The following is a 27,760-nucleotide window of genomic DNA, read 5'->3' as shown; positions in this document are numbered from 1 at the left end:
AAGGCGTTGGCCACTAACTGGGGAGTATCTAGAAGGCGGGGCAGAAATAAATACTGAAAGCCGATTGGTTATTGTAAGCCGGAAGTTCGAGGGAAAAGGCTAAGTCGGAGCCAATCGTGCGGTGCCTGAGGTCATCGGCGCGGTTAGTGGCGGCTCCGGGGTGAGTGGCTACCGCCATGATCGAACAGCAGAAGCGCAAGGGCCCCGAGTTGCCACTGGTCCCAGTCAAGCGGCAGCGGCATGATTTGCTGTTGGGAGCGGCGGGCTCGGGCCCCGGAGCCGGGCAGCAGCCGTCGACGCCGGGAGCTTTGCTGCAGGCGGTAAGTGGTGTAGCAGGCCGCCTGCCGCCTATCGCCCTCACCCCAGGGTTTTTCCGCACCAGCCTTTCCCTCCGCACTGCGGGGGCAGAACGAGGCTCTGCCTGAAGTTAAAGCCCATCAACACTGTTCTAGCTGCCTACCCGGCAGGTGATCCGCCGTGTTTCCCAGCCTGAGGGTCCGTCTTCAGCGTCTCGACTATCCTGTGAGATGGCGTTAGAATTAGTGTTGACAACAAGGGCAACAAAAGGGAATAAAATAAAATAAATAAAATAAAATTTTTTTTTTAAAGAATTAGTGTTGAGAACCTTGAATTAAAACCCAGATCCGGAATTCCTCCCCCTAATTCTTCCAGGGAGCTGGCATAAAATATTCAGGAAACTTTGTAGAGCAGTTGGGTAGACGGGTGGGTGGCTGAGTGAGGGAAGAAATGAACGGTCCTGGCTCATTGGACAAGTTGTATTTCCCTTGTTTCTCCGCAACAACATCCGAATAACAGCTAACATTCATTTATTTAGTCTCACTAGACTGCTTGTATGTGAAAGGTCCATAATTTTTTTTTTTTCTTTTCCTCCACTGGAAGCTTTCCTATTCTTTATCCCTATGGAAGCATGGACCCAGGAAAAGGTCCATAATTAACAACCTCAGAGTTACTGTTATCTCATTTTGTAGATGGGAAAATAAAAGTGTGCCATGTAAGTTATAGAAATAGATTTTAAACCTGGAATTCATGCTCTTTAATAGACTTAGTGATGACACCTCCCCTAGGCTACTGGGGGCATAAGAAATAAGCGGCCTTTCCTGAAATGCTTATCTTTTGTGTGTTCCTATGGGTTACACACTCCTTCCTGCAAGTCCTTGGTTAAATGTCAGTTTTTTAGTTTAGTGTTTCCTGATCTCTGTATTGTGGATTGTATTATCGCATCCTCTGACCCACATTCCTCTTTGTGTTCGTCTCCATAGTGTTTCCCATGCGGTGTGTTTTTCCCCCTTCCTGCTTGCTTATTTAATGAGTGCGCTCATATAACTGTTTCAGTGTGTGTAGTGCCGAGGGTTGGTCCTGAGGCCTCACGCATTTTACCACATTCCTAGCCTCTTTAATGCTTTCCCTACTTCTTTTTTCCTCCCGGGTTATTGTTGGGAATTGGTGCTTGCACTACAAATCCATGGAGGCAATTTTTTCCCCTTTTGTTGCCTTTGTTTTATCGTTATTGTGGTTATTATTGTTGTTGTAATTGATGATGTTGTTGGATAGGACAGAGAGAAATCGAGAGAGATGGGGAAGACATAGAGGAAGAGAGAAAGACACCTATGGGCCTGCTTCACCACTTGCTTCACCCCCTTTACCTGCTTCTTAATAGGACCCAGATTCTGGTGTTTGTTTTGCCCAATACTGTTTGAACAGTACCTTGTACATATTAAAAAAAAAAACAACAAAAAAAAAACTACTATTGATAGTGTGTTTATTCTTCTGTTGGCCCAAATTTTGATGAATTGCCTGAACCTAGGGAAAATGTCCAAGACTGTAACCAAAACTACTTTACCAAAAAAGTTGACCCCTGTTTCATTCTATTATTTATTCATTCATAGAACAAGACTGGGAAAACAGTAGTGGATGGTGCAGGTAGACCTCCAGCACTCAGAGCTTTTTCTGGTCAGGAAAGTAAAAATAAAATGTATAAGCAAACACATAAGATAGTTTTCTGTAATGATAAGTGCTGTGAGAAAATAGGAAATACAGAGGATAGGTGGGGTGTTGCTTAAGTTTGAATTATCAAATAGGGGAGACTTTATAAAGGGGAATTATTTGAAAGGAGTCAACCACAGAAGGATCTAGGAAGGTAAGATTCCTATTTGTCAGAAATGACAAATATAAAGTTTATGGGAATGAGGGATGTAGATAGTTTGAGCAATTAAAAGCTGGCTTTAGATGACAAGCAAAATAGGTCACTCAGACAGTATGCCAAGGTTCAAGCCTGACCCCCAGTGCACTGAAGGAAGCTTTGGTACTATGGTCTGTGTCTGTCTCTCTTGTCTCTCTACCTCCCTCTTACTCCCCCCCCCACCTCTATCTAAAAATATAATAAAATAAATTGTATCGAGGTGATGCCTTTGTTCTCTCTACTCCTTTTCATTAATAAATAAAATATATTTTGGGGGTGGAGGGGCCTGAGAAGTGTTGCAGTGGATAAAACACTGGACTGTGGAACATGAGGTGTTGAGTTTAATCACTGGCGTTCCATGTGTCAGAGTGATGTTCTGGTTATCTCCCTTGCTTCCTCACTAACCAATAAATATATTAAAAAGGAAAAAGTTGATTACAGAGTAGGAACACACTGAGGAAGAATTAGGATAAGATAGTGGAAACTTTATCAGTAGAATGTCAGATTGGAATCACGAGTAAAGTGGAAAAAGTTGCCATTCTCTAAAGCTGAAGAAATCCATTTATCTTTTTTTGCATCTATTTAACTCCCCACGCTTCAGTTCCCTCACAGTTTCGCTGCTTCCTTTGCCTGTATGCAGCAATCATGGAGTTACTTCTTTCATTTAGGGGCCACCAAGATGCTCCTCCCTTCAAGCCCCAATCATGCTTCTCTCAGGACATGAAGGAGAAGTGTACTGCTGCAAATTTCATCCCAATGGATCCACCTTAGCCTCTGCAGGATTTGACCGACTGATATGTAAGTAATCGTTTGAATCCAAATAGTGATTGTTTTCAAAGCTTTCATAGTCAGAGATCTGGCAGTTGCACAGTTGCTAAAGTATATAAGTTACCATGCATGAAGACCCAGGTTCAAACCTCCAGACACCACACTACCCCGTAGGGTGAATCTTCATGAGTGGTAGAGCAGGCTGCAGGGCTGTATGTGTGTGTCTTCTCTTCTCTCTTCCTCCCCCCATCTCACCCTATTTCTCTCTGTCTCTGTCATAATGGTGGTGGTGGGGGTGGTGGCTATTAAATACTGAAGGAAATTTGTTATAGTTCCAGCTACCTGGAAAGTGAGCTGCTCTGGTTTGAGGATATTTTCCTCATGGAGGCAATTTTTTGAGCTGATTTAGCAAGGGATCTAGGTATACTAGGTACAAGGGATCTAGGTTTAATGAAAGTAATAGAGAGCTTTCTTCTTGATCTGTGCTCCAAATCTTCACTTATGGGGAAATGGAGTGATCCTAAAATGGTGGCCTGTTTAGATCATATGAGTATGTGTCAATATAATCTGCCTTTAGAACCCCCCCTTTTTTTTTCCTTATTGGATAGAGACAGAAATTGATAAGGTTCCAGGGCAGAGAGAAAGAGAGACACCTGCAACACTGCTTGTGAAACTTTCCCTCTTGAGGTGGGGACTGGGAGCTGGAGCCCAGGTCTTGGCACACTGTAATAAGTGTGCTTAGCCAGGTGCAGCACCACCTGGTCCCCGTCCTAGATTCTCGATGGCTAGTTAGGGATACCTATTTTTGAGAAAAGGTTAAAAAAATCACTTTGGAGTCTTAAGAAAGGAGATAACTAGTATCTGATACTTTTTTTTGTTTTAAGAATTATTTACCTTGTAGTGAGATAAAGTGATTTGCTTGGCACCTTGCTGATAACTGTACCTCAGGATGGATATCTGTCTTCACTGTCCATTTGATGTAGGTGTTCTAGTTCCACTTACTGGTGGTCAGACATCTGGAAGGCTTGCAGAACATTTTTTAGTTCATAAAATGAATTGGGAAGTCTTGTCAGCAGAAAAAAGAATGGCCATGTGTACCTTATTATGGGCATAGGTGCTCCTTAATAACCCTTATTGGGCTCTCAGCTCGACGGGACTGCCAGACGTCAAAAGCTGTGATTTGGGAGTCGGGTGTTAGTAGCGGCTTAAGCTCACATGGCACAAAGCACAAGGACTGGAGTAAGGATACCGGTTCAAGCCCCCAACTCCCTACCTGCAGGGAGTCGCTTCACAGGTCTGCAGGTGTCTAGCTTTCTCTTCCGCTGTCTTCCCCTCCTCTCCATTTCTCTCTGTCCTATCCCAACAACGAGGACAACAATAATAACTACAACAATAAAGCAACAAGGGCAACAAAAGGGAATTAATTAATTAATTAATTTACAAAAAAGAAGAAGAAGAAGCTGTGTTTCTAGGGCCAGGTAGTGGCACACCTGGCTGAGCACACATGTTACAATGAGCAAGGACCCAGGTTCGAGCCCCTGGTCCCCAGCTGAAGGGGGAAGCTTCACAAATGGTAAAGCAGTGCTGCAGGTGTCTCTCTCCCTCTATCACCCCTTTCCCTCTTGATTTATTGCTGTCTCTATCCAATAAATAAAGATTTACAAAAAAAAGAAGAAGGAAGAAGAAGAAGTTGTGTTTCTGCATTTTATTCCAATACCAGGCACATAGTAGATACTAGTACAGGTAAAATGATTAAATATTTTTCCTTTGTTTTGCAATCTGCTTATACTCACAGTGAACAAGTAATAGTAAATGCCAGCTTTCAGAAAGTATAGAATAATTTAAGGTTAGAAATTATATCCATCAAAAAGAAAGGAAGAAAAAAGAAAGGAAGAAAGAAAATTCTATCTATCAATTTTTCATCTTCTAGGATGTGGAAAGTTTGCTGTTATTTCTGTTTCAATGTCAAGAAAACTGGTTCAGTTGCTACAACCATAGTGCTCCAAGGGAGTTTAATTTTAGAGCTGTTGTTCCAATAAACTTGTACTTCCCCTTTTCACGGCCAGTAATGAATTTCCCTTTGCTTAGTGTGCTCATAGAGCTCTCTCTCCAACAGTGTTATGGAATGTCTATGGTGACTGTGATAACTATGCCACATTGAAAGGACACAGTGGGGCAGTGATGGAATTGCATTATAACACAGATGGCAGGTGAGTGTTACACATAGCGGAGTGACAGCTCCTCATACTAATTCTTTGTGCCATTCTTTTCTATCTCACCCTTGAGTTTTCTCTTTCAGAATACCCTGCAGTCAAAAACTACTGAATTGGGGGCAACTACTTTATTATCCTGTCACTGTCATCCCAAATAAGACCTTTATTCTTCCATGCATGTATTTGTAAATATATCATTTCTTATCATCTAACATGTCAGAAACTGAAACACATGTGTTTTCTCCTTGAACTATAAAACAAAATGTGGCTTTGATCTTTATTCTATATAAATTCTGTTATAAAATTAATCCAATAGTTTGGTTGAAAAGCTTAAGAACAAAAATATTAAATTAGCATTAATTTAATATTAATGCATTAAAAATATTAAACTACCATTCCAAAGATAATTGCTATTAGTATTGTTGCCTTAACATTATTAACCTGTGGTCTGGGATGTGGCACAGTGGATAAAACATTATTAACCTAACATATCTATTTATCATTACATACCTTTTGTCATTGACATTTTAATAACTACATAATTTTAGATAATATGGAAACGTAATTATACAAAGTTAACCCCACTAGGCAATTTGGTAAGTACTCATCGTTTTGTTCCTCCTACAGTCTTAAGGTTCCCTGGCTCAACTGGTATGAAAGCTTTGCTTTTTAGAGAAAGGAATAAAATTATTTAGCCATTGAATCAGAAACTGTTATGATCTGTCTTACCTCTGCTGCAAGAAGTGTTTAAACATTTCAAAGTGGGAGGATATGTAAAGTTAAAAAGGAAGAAAAGATTAAGAAAACTGCGGGGGCCAGGCGGTAGCGCAGCGGGTTAAGCGCACATGGTGCAAAGCTTAGAGACCAGCATATGGATCCTGGCTCAAGCCCCTGGCTCCCCACCTACGGGGGTTTACTTCACAAGCGGTGAAGCAAGCCTGCAAGTATCTATCTTTCCCCCTCTCTGTCTTCCCCTCCTCTCTCGATTTCTCTCTGTCCTATCCAACAACAACGACAGCAATAACGATATAACAACAAGGGCAACAAAAGGGGAAAAAATAGCCTCCAGGAGTAGTGGATTTGTAGTGCAGGCACCAAACCCCAGCAATAACCCTGGAGGTAAAAATCAATTCATTCATTCATTCATTCATTCATTCATTAAAAAGATTAAGAAAACTGCTATACTGATATATAATGTATCATAAGGAATGAGAAGGAAATACACAGACACAGAATTTCGTAGGACAAACCTTTTAGGATGTTGGAAAGTAAAGTGTGGTGTTCCAGCATCACATGCCAGACTTTCAAAACATGACATGTCGGTGACCTTGAAATTTTTGACAAGGAGGGAAAGTAGGTCACTACTGTTAATCTTTTTTTTTTTTTCCTCTTACCTTTAGTATGCTGTTCTCAGCATCCACAGATAAAACTGTGGCAGTATGGGACAGTGAAACAGGTGAAAGAGTTAAAAGACTGAAGGGACATACTTCTTTCGTGAATTCTTGTTATCCAGCTAGAAGGGGCCCCCAACTTGTCTGCACCGGCAGTGATGATGGTACAGTTAAGGTGGGTGTTGTCTTATCTGTATATTGTGGTTTCTGAGGTAATACATTGTGAATCTTGGAACCTGTGCAGTCCCTACATGCTTTACAACTTTGTCTTAACAGTCATTTTCATAACAAAGACTTGTAGAAAATAAGTTTAAAATAATAGGCAGTGTTTAAGTTTCCTATAGAATAAACTAAGAATCATACTGACCTATTTTGATTTGGAATAAAATGGACCACCTGAACTGAATTCTCAGCTCAACTGTTTACTTAATTAAATAACTGGGCAACTCACTTTTCTAATTCTCAGTTTTTCAATCTTTGAGACAGTGACGATAATACACACATTTTACAAAACTTGTGCAATACAGACAGTATGTATTAAAAACTTAGCATGTTTTAGTAAAATACACATCAGAATCACATAAAAAATCTGATAAAAGTACCCAGATATGAAAGCAGGAGATGTGGCTCATTAATAAGACCATGTGCAGTGGGTAGATAGCATAACGGTTATGCCTGAGGCTCCAAAGTCCCAGGTTCAATCCCCTGCACCACCATAGGCCAGAGTTGAGCAGTGCTCTGATGATGATGATAATAAAATAAATAGGGGGGGGGGGGGGATAGAACATAGTGGTTATGCAAAGAGACTCATGCCTGAGGCTCCAAAGTCCCAAATTCAATCCCCCGCACCACCATAAGCCAGAGCTGAGCAGTGCTCTGGAAAAGAAAAATAAGAAGAAGATACGATAAATAGACATCTGTGCAAAGATCCCAGTTTAAGCCCCAACTCCCCACCTACAGGGGAAACACTTCACAAGTAGTGAAGCAGGTCTGCAGGTGTGTCTTTCCTTCACCCTTTCTATCTCCCCCTCCTCTCTGTTTCTCTCTGTCCTGTCCAATAAAATGGGAAAAAAAAAATGTCCACCAGGAGCAGCGGATTAGTAGTGCTGGCATCCAGCCCCATCGAGGCAAAAAAATAAATGAACAAACATCTGTGATAAGACCACATGCCTAGCACCCATGAGTTCCTGGACTCAATTCTTAGTATAGTGTAACAATAAGAAAGACAAATAGAATATCATAAATAGTAGAATGGTGCTCTGATGCTTTTCTTTCACACACACAAATATTCTAGTCTAATATGTCTGGAACAAGAGAAACAAAACTTTTTAAAAAAAAGATTTTATTTATTTATTAATGAGAAAGATAAGAGGAGAAAGAGCCACACATCACTCCGGTACATGTGCTGCCAGGAATTAAACTCAGGACCTCATACGTTGAGAGTCCAACACTTCTGGGCCACAAAACTATTGTTTTAGAGTGATTTTAGGCTCACAGCAAAATTGAGTAGAAAGTACAGATTTCGCATATATCCACTCCCCCCATACATACAAGAGCCTCCTTCATGGTCAGCATACCTCACCACAGTCGCACACTTATTACAATTGATGAGCCTACACTGACAGGTCCTAGTCACTTTAATTCCATAGTTTACATTGGAGAGGATTCTTGCTATGTTGGGCAGATATGTAAGAACACGTCACTATTCAGAGTATTCAGAGTATTCTCGCTGTCTTAAAAATTCTTTGTGGTGGTTTGGGAGGTGGCGCAGTGAGTAAAGGATTGGACTTTCAAACATGAGGTCCTGAGTTCGATCCCAGGCAGCACATGTGCCAGAGTGATGTCTGGTTCTTTCTCTCTCTCCAATCCCTCTCATTAATAAATAAGGGGACTGGGTGGTGGTGGAACGGGTTAATTGCACCTGGTGCAAAGCATTAAGGACCAGCGCAAGGATCCTGGTTTGAGCAGTCCCCAGCTCCCCACCTGCAGCTCCCCACCTGTCCCCTTCACAGGCAGTAAAGCAAGTCTGCAGAGTCATATCTTTTATCTCCTCTCTCAGTTTCCCTCTGTCCTATCCAACAATGACAGCATTAACAACAATAATAATAACAGTAATAAACAGCAAGGGCAACAAAAGGAAAAAATAGCCTCCAGGAGCAGTAGATTTATAGTGTAGGCAATATTAGTATAGTCCCGGTGATAACCCTGGAGAGAAATAAATAAATGAAATGTTAAAAATATATATTCTTTGAGTTGCCTATTCATCCCCTAAGCCTGGCAACCACTGATCTTTTTATTGTCGCCATAGTTTTGCCTTTTTCAGAGTGTCATATAGTTAAAAACATACAGTTGTTAACCTTTTCAAATTGACTTCTTTCTCTTAATAGGCCACTTAAGATTTCTCCATGTCTTCTCAGGACTTGATAATTTGTTTCTTTATAATGGTATTCAATTGACTATGGATGTACTATAGTTTATTCATTCATCTGCTAACAAGTATCTTGATTGCTTCCAAGAGTTAGCATTTTATGAATATAAAGTATTCATAAAATGTATGTAGGCTTGTATGATGAAAATCCTTGCTTATCCACATCCTTGCCAGCATTTGATATTTTCAAGTGTTTCAGATTTTGGCTTTTCTAATATGTGTATAAGAGAGGTTTGGTAGTTGTTGGTGTTCTGTTCATTTTTCTGTGGGGTTTCACTTCTCCAGGCTAGTTTTTTCAAAAAGGAGGATTCCATATCACTGAAGCTTTTTCAGTGAGGTAGTGTCCAAGTTTGAATCTGAGTCATGCCCATGACAAAGCAAGCACACTGTCCAAGTAAGCTATATTATTATTATTATTATTATTATTATTATTATTATTATTATTATTTATTGGATAGAGGCAGCCAGAAATTGAGAGGGGAGGGAGTGATAGACAGAGAGATACCTGCAACACTGCTTCACCACTCACGAAGCTTTCCCCCTGCAGGTGAGGACTGGGGTCTTGAACCAGGGTCCTTACACATTTATAACATGGGCTCAACCAGTTGTGCCACCACCCAGCCCCCTAAGTGAGCTGTCTTGACAGCCAAAGTGTTTCTCATTAATTTCCATTTTTTCTTTTAATCTGTATATCTTTGGTGAGATATGTATTAAAGTCAGTACTTTTTTTTATTATATATATATATATATACATATATATATATTTTTTTTTGCTTATTTTTGCTTTCAGATTATCTTTTTTAGGTAGAGAGATTAAAAGAGAACACGGCACCAAAGTGTCCTTTATTCCAATGGTGGCTGAGCTCAAATCTGGGTCATGTGCATGGAACAGCACACTGTCCGAGTGAGCTATTTCACTGGCCCAGTACAATCTTCTGACATTGTCTACAGTACCAAGTCACTCACGTGACTTCTTCTTTGTGTGTGCTATTTAATCTAAGTTGCAACCTGCTAGTGATTGAAATCTAAGTTTGACTTCAGTCCAGCTCTGCTACAAATGTAAAGGATATGTTGATTAACCATATTTATTCAAATGTTAAGAAAGAATTCTTCAGGACTGGAAAGATAGCTTACTGTAGGTAGGATACCTGCCTTTCTCTACATATAGCCCAGATTCAAGTCCCTATACCACATGAGAGTGACTGTGGCCCTAGAGGAAACTTCAGTATTCTCTCCTTTTATGGATGAATGAGTAAACAATCCACAAAAAAAAAAAAAAGAGAGAGAATGTGAAGGTAAATTATTCTGAAAATATAGCCAAAGTTGTTAATTCACCAGTCTTCAGATACATTGCCAAATTATAGTCACTTATTAGTTACTAGTTAAACAGACAAGATTCTGAATGTAGCCCTTGGTAAGATGTATTCAGCTCCACAAAGATCTTGGGCTTAGGGATGAACCATACACTTAGTTCTTGGTGTGAAGTGACAGTAGACTCTCTATTCTTCTGCTTCAGCTTTGGGATATCCGGAAGAAAGCAGCCATCCAGACATTTCAGAACACGTACCAGGTGTTAGCTGTGACTTTCAGTGACACAAGTGATCAAATTATTTCTGGTGGAATAGATAATGACATCAAGGTATGTTTGATTTTTTTTTTTTTTTAAGCATTTACTTATTTATGCCCTTTTGTTGCCCTGGTTGTTTTTATTGTTGTACCATTTAAAAGAGAGATAGCCCTTGGATCTACCCTCATTGACTTCTTAAATGAAGAGATACATTGCAGCAAGTCCCCAATGTCAAAATGATGATTGCATGTGAAAACTGTTCTTGCTAGCATAACCAGATAGCAATAAATGAATGATTCTCTAATTTCTCTGTCTTTCCTTGGAGATAGGGATCTTAAAGAGTCTGGGGAGGTAGCATGGTAGTTAAAGCATTGGACTCTCAAGCATGTGGTCCCGAGTTCAGTCCCTGACTGCACTTGTACCAGAGTGATATCTGATTCTTTCTCTCTCCTCCTGTCTTTCTCATTAATGAATAAATAAAATCTTGGGGTCAGGTGGAGGCACACCTGGTTAAGTACACATGCTACAGTGCACAAGGACCCGGGTTCAAGCCCCTGGCCCCCACTGCAAATGGAAAGCTTCACAAATGGTGAAACAGTGCTTCAGGTAGCTTTCTGTCTCTTTTCCTCTCTATCTCCCCACTTCCCTCTCAATTTCTCTATCTCTGCCCCAATAAATAAATAAATAATGTTTAAAAAAATTAGGGAGTCGGGCGGTAGCACAGCAGGTTAAGCGCACGTGGCACAGAGCTTAAGGACCAGTGTAAGGATCCCGGTTCGAGCCCCCGGCTCCCCACCTGCAGAGGAGTCGCTTCACAAGTGTGAAGCAGGTCTGCAGGTGTCTTTCTCTCTCCCTCTCTATCTTCCCCTCCTCTCTCCATTTCTCTCTGTCCTATCCAACAACGACAACAACAGCAATAACTACAACAATAAAAGAAGGGCAACAAAAGGGAATAAATAAATATTTTTGTTAATTAAAAATTATTAAAAAGAGGGGCTAATAGGGCATTTTCTGATGGTATTGGATATCTCAAGATTTTGATTAATGGAGTCTACCCTTTTTTTTTTTTTTTGAGTCTACTATTTTTGGGAGGGTGTGCGTGACTTTAAGCGAATTCTTTTAAGCCTCTGTTCTCGTACAGTAGAACATATGTTTGTTACATTTAACATCTACCTCAGGGTTATTGTAGAGAATAAATAAACCTAATGTATTACTGCATTCAACAAATTTTGCTGGGTCTGGCAAATGCCAGGAAACATGAAGTGATTTGGGGAGGGTTACACAACTGTGTCTGCATTTACTTATTTACTACCTTAAGACTATCAGAGACTTGTTTGCCCTTAGTTTCTACTTTATTGTGAAAATAGTAGATACTAAGTAAATACTCAGCTTTCTATGTTATCTCTACCTAGAAATTGCATTGCTTCCATCCCACCTTATCTCCTTTGCTGTAACTATGGGTGAAATCTCCTTGGCTTTGTCTCAGGATAGTACCTTAGTCAGAAGATAGTTCACCCAATAGAGATAAGGCTCACCATGCGCAAGGCCTCAAGTTCAGGCCTTGTCATGACTAAGGAGCACCACTATACCATGGGAAGCTTCACAGGTGATATAGCAGCAGTATTATGGTGTCTCTTCCTCTGGCTGTCTTTTATCCACTATCTCTATCCAAAATTTAAAGGGGGGGGGGGGAGTGAAAAGGTCAGTCCAGAGCCCCTGTGCCATTAAAAGGTTGGGAGGGGGGTAGGGATAGACAGAATAGTAGTTATGCAAAGAGATTTTTCATGCCTGAGGTTTCGGAGTCCCAGGTTCACTTCCCTGCCCCACTGTAATCCAGAGCTGAGCAGTGCTCTGGTATAAAATGAAAGAAGAAAAAAGAAAAAAACAGCCAAGGAGGAAATAGCTCAGTTAACACAGCATGAGACATGTGCTAAAGTAAGGGGGTGGGGGGTTGGCTGGCACACAGTGGTAGAGGAGGACCTTGGCTCGTAGTGACAGTGTTTTGCAGAAAACTGAGAAACTTTACACATAACCAACCATTAATCCCCCCAGTCTTGGGGGGGGGGGGAGGAGTAAGGAAAGGAAAGTGAGTCAAGGAAAATATGAGTGGAAAGATTTTTTCTTGTATTTGCTTTTTTTCCCCTTTTGTTGCCCTTGTTTTATTGTTGTAGCTACTATTGTTATTGTTATTAATGTCTTCGTTGTTGGATAAGACCGAGAGAAATGGGGAGAGAGGAGGGAAGACAGAAAGGGGGAGAGAGACAGACACCTGCAGACCTGCTTCACTGCCTGTAAAGTGACTCCCCTGTAGGTGGGGAGCCAGGGGCTTGGATCAGGATCCTTGCGCTTTGCGCCACCTGCGCTTAACCCGCTGCGCTACCGCCTGACTCCTGAGTGGAAAGATTTTTGGCTCTGGAGTTCTGGTCCTAGTTCTACCACTGACTGAGTGATCATATATGTAGTCTTGACTAAACCATTTAACCTGTTAGAATGTTACTATAGTTACTTATAAAATGAAGATAAGACTCGATTCAAAAATAAGGTTTTATTTAGTAAAAGATAGGGGGAGGGGGAGAGAGAGAGAGAGAACTCAAACTTGAACATCATTCTGGCACATGCAATGCCAGGAAACAAACTTGGGGTCTCATGCTAGAGACTTCAATGCTATCTATCCAATGGACCACTTCCTGTGCTGCAGGTGAAACTAAGTTTCTCAGTTTCCTTTCAGTTTGTAACATATGCACTCAACCAGGTATGCCACTACCTGGCCCCTTAAGTTTTTTAAATTATTATCTTTATTTGATAAAGACAGAAATTGAGAAGGGGGGGCATAGAGAAGGAGAGAGACAGAGAAACACCTGCAGCAAGAATTTCAACATTTGTGGAGCTTTACCCCTGAAGGTGGGGACTGGAGGCTTGAACCTGGTTCCTTGTGCATTGTAACATGTGCGTCCTTTCAAATTTAACATTCCTTGAATTTATTTCAGATTGGAAAATAACCTCTCTTTTTCTGTTTCAAAGAAATGAAAGAGGGTGGTCTGGGAGGTGGCACAGTGTTAAAGCTTTGGACTCTGAAGCATGAAGTCCTGAATTCGATCCCAGGCAGCACATGTGCCAGAGTGATGTCTGGTTCTTTCTCTCTCCTCCTATCTTTCTCATAAATAAATAAAGTCCTAGAAAGAGAGAGAGAGAAAGGAAGGAAGGGGAAATGAATTAGGATCTGAGCATAATTTAAAGTTCTCTGTTTGGCAGGGGATACAGCATTAAAAAAAAAAAAAAATCATGCTTGAAGCTCCATGGTTCCAGCTCCAATCCCATATACCAACATTACCCAGAACTGAACAGTGCTCTGGTAAGGGGAGAAAAAAAAAAATCTGCCTTTTTTTAAGAAAGGAGAAATATCTTGTGAATGGGAAACCTTTTTAAAATCTGAGCTGAGGGAGTCAGGTGGTAGTGCAGTGGGTTAAGCACACGTGGCGCAAAGCACAAGGACCAGCCTAAGGATCCCTGTTCGAGCCCCCGGCTCCCCACCTGCAGGGGAATCACTTCACAGGCAGTTAAGCAGGTCTGCAAGTGTCTTTCTCTCCCCCTCTCTGTCTTCCCCTCCTCTCTCCATTTCTCTCTGTCCTATCTAACAATGAAGACATCAATAACAATAACTATAACAACAATAAAAAATAAGGGCAACAAATGGGAAAATAAATATTTTTAAAAGTTTTTTTTAAAAATCTGAGCTGAACAAATTCTCTGTGTGTTTGTGAGCAGATATGCTGTTTTTACCAATCTAATGGAACTTTATTTTAGGAATAGGATTAGGGTATCAGAAGAAAATGTGTCTCAGTTTGATGACTCAAAGGTCTAGTTAGCAGTTCTTTGACATTTTTGTAATCAAAAGTTCTAATGGTAATCAAATGGTAACTAAAGGGATTTTTTTTTTTAATGTAATGGCTAAGGTGATTAAATGTGTCCTCACTGATGTCTCAGTCTCTTATCCCTTAGTTATCTGGGGTTGAAGGATCTTTCTAAAATGCAAATCTGACTAATTCATTCTACTACTCTGTTAACCCTTCTGTGACTTGCCTGTGTGGGAGATAAAAGTTCCAGTCAGATGGGAGTTGGGCAGTAGCACAGCGGGTTAAGTGCAGGTGACACAAAGTACAAGGACCAGTGGAAGAATCCCAGTTCAAGTCCCCGGTTCCCCACCTGCAGGGGAGTCGCTTCACAGGTGATAACAGCTCTGCAGGTGTCTGTCTTTCTCTCCCCCTCTCTGTCTTCCCCTCTCTCCATTTCTCTCTGTCCTATCCCACAACATCAATACCAACAACAATAATAGCTACAACAATAAAACAAGGGCAACAAAAGGGAATAAATAAATTTTTTTTTAAAAAAAGTTCAAGTCAAGAAGTCCCAGGTTCTAATTTGGAATTTAGCAGCACTCTGGTATAATAATAATAATAATCATCATCATCATCATCATCATCATCTCCAAGTCAGAGAGAAACCAAAAAGAGAATGTATAGATTGCTTCACAGAGGGCAGAAATAGCTACGGTCTGGGTGCCCTTCACTCAGCAGCTACTTCTTCATCTGGATATCTCTTGTCTAAAGCAGTAATGCTCTCTTTAGTCAAGGAAAAGTCCAAGTCGGGTATCAGAACTTGTCATGAACTAACTTGTCCACTTACTTTTCAAGTGATGTCTCTTCTTTTTCTTTGCCCAATTCCCCTATAGTCCAACAGCTTTTTTGTTTCTTTGGTTTTTTTTTTTTACTTTATTTTTTTAATGTACTTGTTAATTCACTCTACAACATTTCACTTTTTAATTTTTTATATTTGTTTATTCATTTTCCCTTTCATTGCCCTTGTTTTTATTGTTATTATAGTTATTGTTGTTATTTATGTCGTTGTTAGATAGGACAGAGAGAAATGGAGAGAGGAGGGGAAGACAGAGAGGGGGAGAGAAAGACAGATACCTGCAGACCTGCTTCACCGCCTGTGAAGCGACTCCCCTGCAGGTGGGGAGCTGAGGGCTCAAACCGGGATCTTTACTCCTGTCCTTGCGCTTTGTGCCACGTGCACTTAACTCGCTGCCCTGCTGCCCGACTCTCTGTTTCTTTGTTTTATGCCTCTTCTTTCACATACTTGCCTAGGGAATATCTTTCAGTTATGCCTAAGTAAAAAGTCTGTCTTCAGGGCTAGAAGACAGCTTATCCAGTAGGTCACATATCTTGCTGTGCACATGGTACAGGTTTAAGCCACAGTGCCAGGGCACTGAGAGAAGTTCCGATGCTGCAACATCTCCCTTTTCTCCATTGCTGTACTAGAAATTTAAAAAAAAAAAAAAAAAAAAGAGAATGTGGAGGGTCTGCCCAACTGGTCAGGAGTAACACAACAGACGTTCGCCCAGGAGTAGTAACTGATAGGAGACCCTGGTACTATCAGGAAAAAAGTACATATTTTTTCTTCTTCCTACCTAATTCTTCTTCAGCAGTGCCTGCCACTAATCAGATGCCCAAATGTTCACTGAGCATCTGATTAGGATATGCAAAAATAATTTGCTTATTTGAATGCTTATTCACTTTCTGTGGCAAATAACAGATGTACCAATATTTTGGCCCTGTACAATATGTGTAAATTCAGGACAAGTCTAAAAATAGTACCCAAACACTGTACAGAATGGTGAATTCCATTCTCTCTTAGTTGTTACAAAGCTGAAAATTTTGGGGGCCAGGTGGCCATGGCACACCTGGTTGAGTACACAAGGACCCAGGTTCAAACCCCCAGTCCCCACCTGCTACGGGAAAGCTTCATGAGCAGTGCTACAGGTATCACAATCTCTGTCTCCCCTTCCTTCTCAATCTCTTTGTCTCTATCCAAAATAAATAAATGCACATAAAAATTGAAAATCAAAGCTGAAGCTTTCAACAGTGCCTTCTCTGGAGAGAAGGAACAACAGCTTGAACAAAAACTGTCAGCCATTTCAAGTTTCCCTGATTATTGAGGTAGTAAACAGCCTGACATATAAATGATTGTATATATAAAGTATGTTGGCTTCTACACATGAATGAGTTATTGATGGGGAAAGTGGAGTTTTCTACCTTATGTATTGCTTTGACAACTAATACTGAATTTACTTCTAGATGAGGAAGCTTCCTTGCTTAAAGAGATCACAAAAATTTCTTTTCACAGAGAAAAACTACATGGCAGTATTTAATCTGGAGAATTTTTTAAAAGATTTTATTTATTTATTCATGAGAATTGATAGGAGAGAACTAGACATCACTCTGGTACATGTGCTGCTAGGGATTAAACTCGGGACCTCATGCTTGAGAGTCCAATGCCATATCTAGTGCACCACCTCCTGGACCACTCAACAGAAATTTTTGTATAATGTCCATGGTCCTAACAAAATTTTTGCTGTTTTTCTTTTTTTATTTGTAAATTTTTTTATTTTATTTTATATTTTTATATTACAGAATTACATGTCGACAGGGGTTTGAATCCACACCCTTCCCACCACCAGAATTCTGAATCTTCACTGTCCCCACTGTAATTTACCGCAGTTCCCCTAAAGTTGTAGACATGGGCCAACCATCTTCTCTACAACTCTCTGTCCACATTTATACATAGTTGCCCCTTCTTTTTCTGATTCAATCCTCTCTTCCCCTGTAAGCCACTCATGACATCATAACTATCTCCATATGTCCCTTTCTAAGCCACTCATAGCATCACAGCTACCTCCATATGTCCCTCTCCTTTTCCTTCTCTTTCTCTGGGTGCTGATGGAGCTGGAGTGCAGAGTCCTTTTATCTCCATCCTATCACTTCTCCCCCACTAGGAGTATGGATCATAGTTGTTTATGGGGAGTGGAGGGTAGGAGTTCTGACTTCTGTAGCTGCTTCTCTGCTGAGCATAGGCATTGACAGGTCGATCCATACCCCCATCCCATTTCTTTCTTTCCCTAGTGGACCAGAGCTCTGGAGATTCGAGGGTGCAGGACACATTTGGTGAGGCCGTCTGCCCAGAGAAGTTGAGATGGAGTCATGGTAGCATCTGTAGCTAGGTGTCTGGAAGGTGGCATGACCTAAGCTGAGTGCTACAAGATGATTAATGAACAGGAACCAAAAATAGGATCAGAGCAGATGAGATCAGGTATTTTAGGATAGAAGAAAGCTAGGAGAACCATTTTAGGCGTGTTCCTGGGGGCATACAACTGTAGTAGTTTTGCTTGAGTTTGGTAGCTATCCTGAGGTTGGATGAGAATATTGTCGGAGAGAGTGGTGTCAGAGTAGAGAAAGGGGCTAGAAAGTTGGATTAGGGCAGGGAGTAGCTCCCATTCTTATTGTTACTGATACTGTTGTTGTTGGATAGGACAGAGAGAAATGGAGAGAGGGGGAGAGAAAGATAGACACCTGCAGACCTGCTTCACCACTTGTGAAGCGACACCCCTGCAGGTGGGTAACCCGGGGCACGAACCAGGATCCTTAACGCTGTTCCTTGCGTTTTGCACCACTTGCACTTAACCCGCTGCACTACCGCTCAACTCCCTCTCGATTTGATTTCTATGAGCACTTTTTTTTTGTTTTTGTAGGTCTGGGACCTGCGCCAAAACAAGCTAACCTACACCATGAGAGGGCATGCAGATTCAGTGACTGGCTTGAGTTTAAGTTCTGAAGGTTCTTATCTCTTATCTAACGCAATGGATAATACAGGTAACTTTGGGAAGAAAGCACTTCGCAATGCCCATTCAGTGGATAATAAAGAACGTGTACATTGAGTGCTACAGATGTGTGTACTGGGATAAAAAGGAGTTGGAGGTGGGGAGCAAAGAAAGTGTCATAAGAAGTTTTAGAAGAAATTGTCAAGAATCCAGATATTTTGTCACAGATCTGATCTGCTGCCTAAAATCCTCTCTCCCTCTCTCTCTCTCTCATTAAATATATTTTTTAAATATTTTGTTTATTTCGAAAGACAGAGAAATTGAGGGGGGAGGGGGAGGAAGACAGCTGCAGCATGTGAAGCTTCCCCCCTGAAGGTAGGGACCAGGGAACCTGGGACCTTGTGCACTATAATGTGTGCATTCTACCAGGTGCACCACCACTCGGCCCATACTTTTTGGGGTTTTCTGCTTTTTTTTAATTTATTTAATAACAGTAAATGATACTGTTCTGGCAAAATAATTCAACTTGGATGGTGCACTGTTTTGTCATGTGCTTTTTCAGACTAGTTGACACAGTAATTAGCAGTATTTAAATTGTGTGAAAACTTTGCTCTGTGTAACTCTGAATTGGCAGAGTAATCATTTACCAAAAAGATTTTTTTTTTTAATTATTGGCATACCCAAATACTTTCTACTGCACATTCCTAGCAGTGTGTTTGACATTTTCCTTACTTACCCTCTGTGTGGAAACTGAATGCATTTAGTCTTATTACCAGTGGAGCTGAATGCATCTCAGTTCAGAAAGGAGAATAACCTTGCCAGATAGCAGTGTTTCATGTTGGCCCTGCTCCACCTGGGAAACAGTATCTGTCACTGTTATCATGTTGATTTCAGCGGGACTCTCAGAAGTCTCTGATTGATGGGTCTTATGTCTGAATTTGCAGTACGAGTCTGGGATGTCCGGCCATTTGCTCCCAAAGAGAGATGTGTGAAGATATTTCAAGGCAATGTGCACAACTTTGAAAAGGTGAGTACTGCATGGAAAAAGAATTACTGTCCATTTGATTCAAAGAAATGTTTTTAGGGGAGTCGGGCGGTAGCGCAGCGGCTTAAGCGCAGGTGGCGCTAAACTCAAGGACTGGCAAAAGGATCCAGGTTTGAGCCCCCGGCTCCCCACCTGCAGGGGAGTCGCTTCACAGGCGGTGAAGCAGGTTTGCAGGTGTCTGTCTTTCTCTCCTCTTCTCTGTCTTCCCCTCCTCTCTCCATTTCTCTCTGTCCTATCCAACAACAATGACATCGATAATAACTACAACAATAAAACAACAAGGGCAACAAAAGGGGAATAAATAAATTAATTAATTAATTTAAAAAAAAAGAAATGTTTTTAGATGGGACCTAAGGATAGAGAGCAAATAATAAGATGTTACTGTCCTTTGTTGTTTTTTATTTTTTTGTTTTGTTTTGGTGTGTGTTTGTTTAACCAGAGCACTGCTCTTAGGTTGGTGCTAGAGATTAAACCTGGAATCTTGGAGCCTCAGGCAAGAAAGTCTTTTGCATAACCACTATGCTAACTCTCAGGCTACTCCCTATCCTTCGACTTCTTTGAAAACTTGAAGGTGTTCTCTGTAGGACCCACGCTTCTATGAGCTGTAGTGCCCATATGCCCTTCCTAACACTTCCCAATGATCAGCTGTTAGAGCCCTGAAAACACACCCTTCACCTCAGCACTGTGGCCTAAATTCTGAGAGATTTTTCTTTTTTTTTTTAACCTTTAAATCTTGGGTCAGCTCTTAAAAGCAGACTCAAGTCCCACGAATAATTTCTTAAGAATTTCTTTCTTTTTTAGAGCCCATTGAGATTCAGTTTCACTTTATAAATCACTTAGTGAGGATCAAAATAAATGGAGTAAATGGAGCCTCCTTTTGTAGGCAGAACAAAATTCTGAAGTATACTTTCTTGGTCTAAAGTGAAGTTGGCTGGAGAAATAGTTCACCTGGCAAACTATCAGACTTGCATGACTGAAGTTCCCAGTTCAACCCCTAGTGCTGAATGTACTAGAGTAGTGCTCTAGCTTGTATCTCTCTTTCCCTTCCTCTCTGACTCTTGTAAAACTCACTCTCATATGTAATAAGTAAGACTAATCTTTGGGGGGGGGGGGGAGAGACGTTTAAAGTCTCCTAACAGTTCTATAGTCTAACAAAGAGGAGTTTGGTACAGTACTGTATTCATTGGGTCCCTGCTTATTCACCATTGTAGAATCTTCTGAGATGCTCTTGGTCACCTGATGGAAGCAAGATAGCAGCAGGTTCAGCTGACAGGTAAGGATTCCTGGGTGTGGGGCTAAAGAATGATGTCATCGTGCAGGTGACATACACATGTTTCATACACAAAGTACAGAGACTGAACTAGAGCAAACATAGAGCTGTAGCTGTACTCCGAGATGAAACCATGTGCAGGATGAAAGGCTTAAAGGTAATAGAGAATAAACATCATTTCTGCTTTCGTTAGAGACACTTTAGACCTTAAGAGTAACGTTGCTTTGATTCTGCTGGGTTCCCTTTATTATCAAAATAAAATTCAGGCTCATGCTCTGACTCCGCATTCCCTCATCAGATTCTTCTGCTGTGCTTCTATTCATTCAAATTTTCTCTGTTACCCAAGCTCCTGCGTCCCTGGTAATCATCTCTGTTGTGTCCATAAACTTTCCCTGGCCTTCTCCCCACTGCCCCTTGGGCGTAACTAATTGTTCTTTGATCTCTGTAGAGTTATACTTGATACATTCTAATCTTTAGTTGGCAACTTATTGTATCTTACAGTCAGATAAACATAGTATGATACCCCCACTAAGTTACTTGCTCCTAAAGGTCGGTGAATAAGTCTTAGTCATCTCTGAACCCAGGATAGTGCTTGACAGTACTTGACCTACTCAGAAACATTTAATGAATATTACGTGAATGAATTATTAACTTAGAAGTAGCAGTCAGCCCTTAGCCTACATATCAACTCAGCACAACTCCACCACCACAGTAGCATTTTTTTTTTCTTTTTCTCTTTCCTCTAGCTAGATGATGAGAGCCGAAGAGAAGGGAGGTATCCTCCATTGCTTATGAAACTTCACCCCTCCAGGCACTCCCGTATGGTGATCCAGGGCTCAAACCTGGCTCCTTGCACATCATAAAATGTGCACTCTAGTTAAACTTTCTTTTTCTGTATTGGGGATTAATGGTTTACACTCAACAGTAAAATACAGTAGTTTTACATGTGTAACATTTTTCAGTTTTCCACATAACAATTCAACCCCCTCTAGGTCCTCCTCTACCATCATGTTCCAGAACCTGAACCCTAACCCTCCCCTCCACCCCAGTCTTTTACTTTGGTGCAATACACCAAACCCAGTCCAAGTTCTGCTTTGTATTTTTTTTTTTAATTAATTAATTTTTTTTTTAAAGGAGACATTAACAAAACCGTAGGATAGGAGGGGGTACAACTCCACACAATTCCCACCACCAGATCTCCATATCGCATCCCATCCCCTGATAGCTTTCCCATTCTTTATCCCTCTGGGAGTATGGACCCAAGGTCAACTTTTTTTTTTTTTAAATCAGTGATTTAGTAATGTTTGACAAGATTCTTTCACTAGTGGGGTGAAGCTTTGGTGAGGTTGCAAGACATTGGTGAGGTTATCTTCCCAGTGAAGGCAGGTTGACGTCATGGTAGTATTTTTTAACTTCTGTCTATGGATGAGTTTTGTTTGTTTATTTGTTTGTTTTTTTGCCTCCAAGGTTATCATTGGGGCTTGATGCCTGTACTATGAATCCTCTGCTCCTAGAGGCCATTTTCCCCATTTTGTTGCCCATGTTGTTATTGTTGCCATTTCTGTTGTTGTTGGATAGGACAGAGAGAAATCAAGAGAGGAGGGGAAAACAGAGGGGCAGAGAAAGATAGAAGAAACCTTCACCACTTGTGAAGTGACCCCTCTGTAGGTGGGGAGGCAGGAGCCAGGCTGTTCATTGCCCTTCAGGCCATGTGTGCGTAACTCACTGTGCTACCCGCCCAGCCCTCCATACTTCTTTTTCTTTTTTTCTTTTTTTTTAATATTTATTTTATTTATTTATTCCCTTTTGTTGCCCTTGTTGTTTTATTGTTGTAGTTATTATTGTTGTTGTCGTTGGTGGATAGGACAGAGAGAAATGGAGAGAGGGAGGGGAAGACAGAGAGGAGGAGAGAAAGATAGACACCTGCAGACCTGCTTCACCACCTGTGAAGCGACTCCCTGCAGGTGGGGAGCCCGGGTTCGAACCGGGATCCTTATGCCAGTCCTTGTGCTTTGCGCCACCTGTGCTTAGCCCGCTGTGCTACCGCCCGACTCCCCATTCTTCTTTTTCTGACTTATCTCACTTAACATGATTCCTTCAAGCTCCATCCAAGATGGCCTAAAAATAGTGAAATTAACATTCTTAATAGCTGAGTAGTATTCCATTGTGTAAATAAATATCTCACAACTTTCTCAGCTACTCATCTGTTGGTGGACACCTGAGTTGCTTCCAGATTTTTGGCTATTACAAATTGTGCTGCTGTGAACATAGGTGTACACAATTCTTTTTGGATGGGTGTGTTTGGTTCCTTAGGTCTTTTTCTCTTTTTTTGCCTTTTTTTTTTTTTTAATCTCATAGTCAGAGCCAATGAAATAGCTTACTTGGATAGTGTGCTGCTTTGCCATGTGTACAACCCAGGTTTGAGCCTGGCCCCCAGTACATTGAAAGAAGCTTTGGTACTGTGGATGGTCTCTCTCTCTCTCTCTTTCTCTCTCTCTCTCTCTCCATCTCTGTCTCTATGTAAAAAAAAAAAAGTATAGAGATTCAGGAATCGAGGTAACTCTGACATGGGAGAAGGGGCATAGCACTAAAACAAAAGGTTTTAAATAACAGCTGACTAGGGAGGGAGCTAGCCCCTTACCAAATTTCTTCAGACCCCCATAAACACAACTTCTCTGAAAGATGACTTGGGCTTGATTTGGGAAAAGGTTGTCATGGGTGGGTACTGGACTTTGAATAAGCAAAAGATGGCATTAGAAAGGGGCAGCCTGGGGCGGAGCCAAGATGGCGACTTGGAGACAACTCATGGTCTGATCTCTGCAAGGAGGCTGCTTCAAAACTGGGAAGTTCTGGTGAGGGTAGGAATTCTGGGTCAGTAGTGGGATAGGAGTGCACTGGATGGGCAGACAACTAAAGAAGAGTCCTATAATCCATTTGGGGCTGGAAAACTGAAACGGGGGCTAAGTCATCATCTGTCTGTTAAATGGTGATGCTCCCTTCTCCAGTGGGTTCTTTCTGCTCCTTCTCCTATTCCATATTCACTCTATCTTACTCAGTTCAGGCTGCTATAACAAGAATAAATATAGACTGGGTAACTTAAATTTAAAAAAGCTTTTATTTGTTTATTTAAAATATTTTTTATTTCTTTCTTATTGGATAGAGACAGAAATTGAGAGGGGGAGACAGAGGGAAAGAGACAGAGACACCTGCAGCCCTGCTTCACCACTTGTGAAGCTTTCCCCCTGCAGGTGGGGACCGGGGGGCTTGAACTTGGGTCCTTGCTCGTTGTAATGTGAGTGCTCTGGCTTATATTGGTGCAGGGGATTGAATTTAGGATCTTGGAGCCTTGGACTTGTGTGACTGTTTGCATAACCATTACGCTATCTCCCCTGCCCTATTTTTCTTAAATGTTTATTTGTTTGTGGAAGGGCGAAGAGAGAGAATCAGAATATCACCCTGGCACTTGGAATGACAGAGACTGAATACAGGACCTCATGCTTGATAATCTAACACTGTATCCAGTTTGCCACTTCCTAGGCAGTCCCTCTCCATTTTAAACCTTCCGTATGGATGCATGGCTCTGATCTGAGGAAAGCCTGTGTGTCGGCCTGCTGAGATTTGGCCAGATTTCACAGGCCACCTCACCAATTAGCCCCAAGTTGACAGGCAGTTCTGTTACATAAAAAGCCAGATTACTGCCAAATATTGCCATGCCAAAGTAAGGAGAGGAAAGGAACCCCTCTATATTTAGTATCTAATTGGCAGCCATGCAGAGTAAGGCCTTGAAGTAAAACCCTTGGAGATCAGGGGTTCTTCTAGTTTTTATGTGTCTATGAAGTGTATCCTTATTTTTCTGAAAATTGCTTTTCAGCTTGGCTTGGATTTGGCAAATTTTCCCACTCTGCTTGCAAATCACCTACCTCCTCATGTTCAGATTTTATTGAAACCCTTTAATGGTTCTATCAAGGACTGTGGGAAAACTGGGCATTCTCTGCTATGAGTAATTTATTCAGCCTATTGACTTTGCATGATCCTGCCTTGATAATGAATGTATTTGTCATAACAGTAGTTCTTAATTCTTTGTACCAGGCACTTTGCTTACATTAACTCATTATTTCTGCCAGCCAAGCTATGAGGTCAGTATTGTCTCCTTTGTTACAACTAAGGAAAAAGGGTTGTTTAGCAACTAAATAACTGCACTGAGACTTGAACCCAAGATATTTCTTTCCTTTTCTTTTTTAAATAGGACGGAGGAGAAAAGTTGAGGGGAGGTTGAGAGGGGTAGAGAAAGAGAGAGAGATACCTGCAGACCTGCTTCACTGCTTCATGTTTCACAGCTTCCCCATGTAGGTGGAGAGCAGGGGCTTGAACTCAGGTCTTTGTGCATAATGTGTGTGCTCAACTGAGTGCACCACTGCGCGTCCCCAAACCTGTGTATTTCTTTTTTTATTTATTTTTTCCCTTTTGTTGCCCTTGTTGTTTATTGTTGTTGTTATTATTGTTCTTATTGCTGTCATTATTGTATAGAGCAGAGAGAAATGGAGAGAGGAGGGGAAGACGGGGAGAGAAAGATAGACACCTGTAGACCTGCTTCACCGCCTGTGAAGCGACTCCTCTGCAAGTGGGGAGCCGGGAGTTCGAACCGGGATCCTTATGCTGGTCCTTGCACTTCATGCCATGTGTGCTTAGCCCGCTGCACCACCACCCAGCTCCCACCTATGTATTTCTGACTCTAGCACTCATAAACTTTGCCCTTGGATTAGTAACAGTAGTTATTTGTGCATGGCAGGAAAGTCAAACAGAGCATAAGCATCAGAGCCAAAGAGTCTTCTACCTTACATAGCTAATTCCTGTAGAGCCTAAACCTTGAAAAGTTTAGATCAAAAATGTAATGTCTGGGAGTTGGGCGGTAGCGCAGTGAGTTAAGCACATGTGGCGCAAAGCACAAGGACCGGCATAAGGATCCTGGTTCAAGCCCCCGGCTCCCCACCTGCAGGGGAGTCAATTCACAAACAGTGAAGCAGGTCTGCAAGTGTCTTATCTTTCTCTCCCCCTCTGTCTTCCCCTCCTCTCTCCATTTCTCTCTGTCCTGTCTAACAACAATGACATCAATAACAACAGCAGTAATAACCACAACAATAAAAAACAGCAAGGACAACAAAAGGGGAAATAAATAAATAAATATTTTTAAAAAAATAATAATGTCACAGATCCAGGAAGTGACTGACCTGGTGGAGCACATGTTACTATACTAACAGACTGAGTTCGAGCCCTAAATACCACATGAGAGTACCTCCTAAAGACCTCATATAACTCAACACCAAAAACTCAATCTGAATTCAGAGAGTCTGAATTCAAGCCTCAGTGATAAACCAAGGTGGCAGTAGGAAAGGAGAAAGGAATGAAACTGAGGGAGGTGGCTAGGAAAATTCCAGAGGAGCCATAGCAGATAGATGGTGGAGCATTGCTGTGCCGGGTCTTCCTCTCTTTTCTGTTCCTCCTTTCTCTGTCTCTTTCTGAATAAAGCGAGAATGGCAGAGATGATGCAGAAACATTGGACTTGTACGTGAACTAAGCCACTTTAGTCATTGTAGGGGTCATTTTCGGGTGTAAAGGATGAAGCTAGACTTCTGGTGGTGAGCATAATGTGTGTATTCAAATAGGAATGTATATTTCTGTATAACTGAAACCTTATGTGTATAGCAATGTCATTTCAACTGAAAAAAATATATATGGGGTAAAAGAATTAATTGTTGCTACCATTTCTGTTAAATCATGTCTCTGCTCTACCCTTAACTCTGGGAGGTCTTACCACTCAGCTGCTGTCACGGTGCTTTACAGGTTTGTGTATGTGTGGGATACCACAAGCAGGAGAATTTTGTATAAGCTGCCTGGCCATGCTGGCTCCATCAATGAAGTGGCTTTTCATCCTGATGAACCTATCAGTAAGTCTGACTTGGCTGGGGGAAGGGGAAATATGGGGACCCTCCCAAAGCAGCTCTGAATATACAGAGACTAAAGAGGATTGTTGACATCCTCATCACAATTACTTTTCCACAAAGGAAAATAATACTTGCCTATGGAGAGTAAGAGTAATGCTTTTTTTTTTTCCTGGGGAGGGGGTCCCCTCCTACCTAATCATCTTAATAGGGAGATTGGCTAATCTATTTCTAGTTCTTTTTAGTTTACTTGCTTCACATCTATGGTTAAAAAGGAAGTTTAGGCTCACCCAGTAGAGTACACACGTTACCATGTGCAAGGTCCCCATCTACAGTTTCACAAGTAGTGGAGCAGTGCTGCAGGCAGGTGTTTCTCTAGCTCTTGTCCTATAGTTTAAAAAAAAAAAAAAAAAAAGGCTGGTGGAAGCAGTGGAGTTGTGCAGTCACCGAGTTCTAGCTATAATTCTGATGGGCAGAGGAGGCTAAGAACTGAGATGCATTTCATTCCAGGTCACTACACATGCTAGAGCAAGACTGAGAGCTTGATAATTAATGTCTTTCCCATTGCACAGTTCGCCCTCATGGTTTGAGAGGACTTGTGTTGAATAGTCAGGCTACAGTTTCCTGTGAATGGTGTTTAGGAGGCAGGGAATTTGAGCTAAATCCAATTGCTCTTTTATATCAAAACTGGCTCTTGATACAAGAGCCCTTAAGCACCATGTCTCCATGAGCCTTCATAATTGCCAGTTGTCTTCTCTGTTCTCTTCACCTCAGTTCTCTCAGCATCAAGTGACAAGAGACTGTATATGGGGGAGATTCAGTGAGAATATGGAAGACTGCAAGGCTGCAAGACCCTGAGACCTCAGACTGTTTACAAGGCATTAAATAGTGCCCAGGCCAGCATCCCTCCTTCCTTCGAAGATCATCACTAACGGGAAACAAGAAGGCAGTGGCCCTATTCCAACAACTACAAGTATCCAATTTCACCGGGATTAAGGCAAGCTTCTAGTGGCCTCTAAAAACCACCTGACAGATTTCAGGGACCATTTGGGTTTCTATCTATCTATCTTTCTCTTTCTCTCTCTCTTTATGTAAGGTCTATTCAAAGGGGCAGACATTGGTTGGTTTGTAGCTTCCTGTTTTCTTAACCATGCCAAAACAGGGACTGTAACTAAAATTTATTAGGGAATTTTTTTCAATTCAATAACTGGCTTGTATATTTCTTTTATGTTCCTGAGTCATTTTGTATTAAAAACCAAATAGATGCCTTTTTATGAAAACA

General features: G+C 41.3%; 1 protein-coding gene across 1 annotated transcript; it reads left to right on the top strand.

Annotated features, from left to right (window-relative positions):
• Positions 1-117: 117 nt before the first annotated feature.
• SNRNP40 (small nuclear ribonucleoprotein U5 subunit 40) lies at positions 118-27,760 on the top strand. The gene is made up of 10 exons (XM_007534163.3): positions 118-320; positions 2,869-2,998; positions 5,085-5,178; positions 6,582-6,747; positions 10,517-10,639; positions 18,156-18,276; positions 19,169-19,251; positions 20,481-20,542; positions 26,381-26,484; positions 27,253-27,760. The coding sequence occupies exons 1-10, from the start codon at positions 177-179 to the stop codon at positions 27,300-27,302; spliced, it is 1,077 nt and encodes a 358-aa protein (XP_007534225.2). The 5' UTR covers positions 118-176; the 3' UTR covers positions 27,303-27,760.

The sequence above is a fragment of the Erinaceus europaeus genome, chromosome 13 (assembly GCF_950295315.1).
Source record: "Erinaceus europaeus chromosome 13, mEriEur2.1, whole genome shotgun sequence".
NCBI classification, from domain to species: Eukaryota; Metazoa; Chordata; class Mammalia; order Eulipotyphla; family Erinaceidae; genus Erinaceus; species Erinaceus europaeus.
This window is presented reverse-complemented; position numbering and strand designations above follow the sequence as displayed.

Excerpts from the sequence above, each read along its gene's own strand:
- SNRNP40 (XM_007534163.3), top strand. The coding sequence starts at position 177 with ATGATCGAACAGCAGAAGCGCAAGGGCCCCGAGTTGCCACTGGTCCCA. Across the intron at positions 18,277-19,168 it reads TAACGCAATGGATAATACAG|TACGAGTCTGGGATGTCCGG; the intron begins GTAACTTTGGGA and ends CTGAATTTGCAG. Across the intron at positions 20,543-26,380 it reads GCAGCAGGTTCAGCTGACAG|GTTTGTGTATGTGTGGGATA; the intron begins GTAAGGATTCCT and ends GGTGCTTTACAG.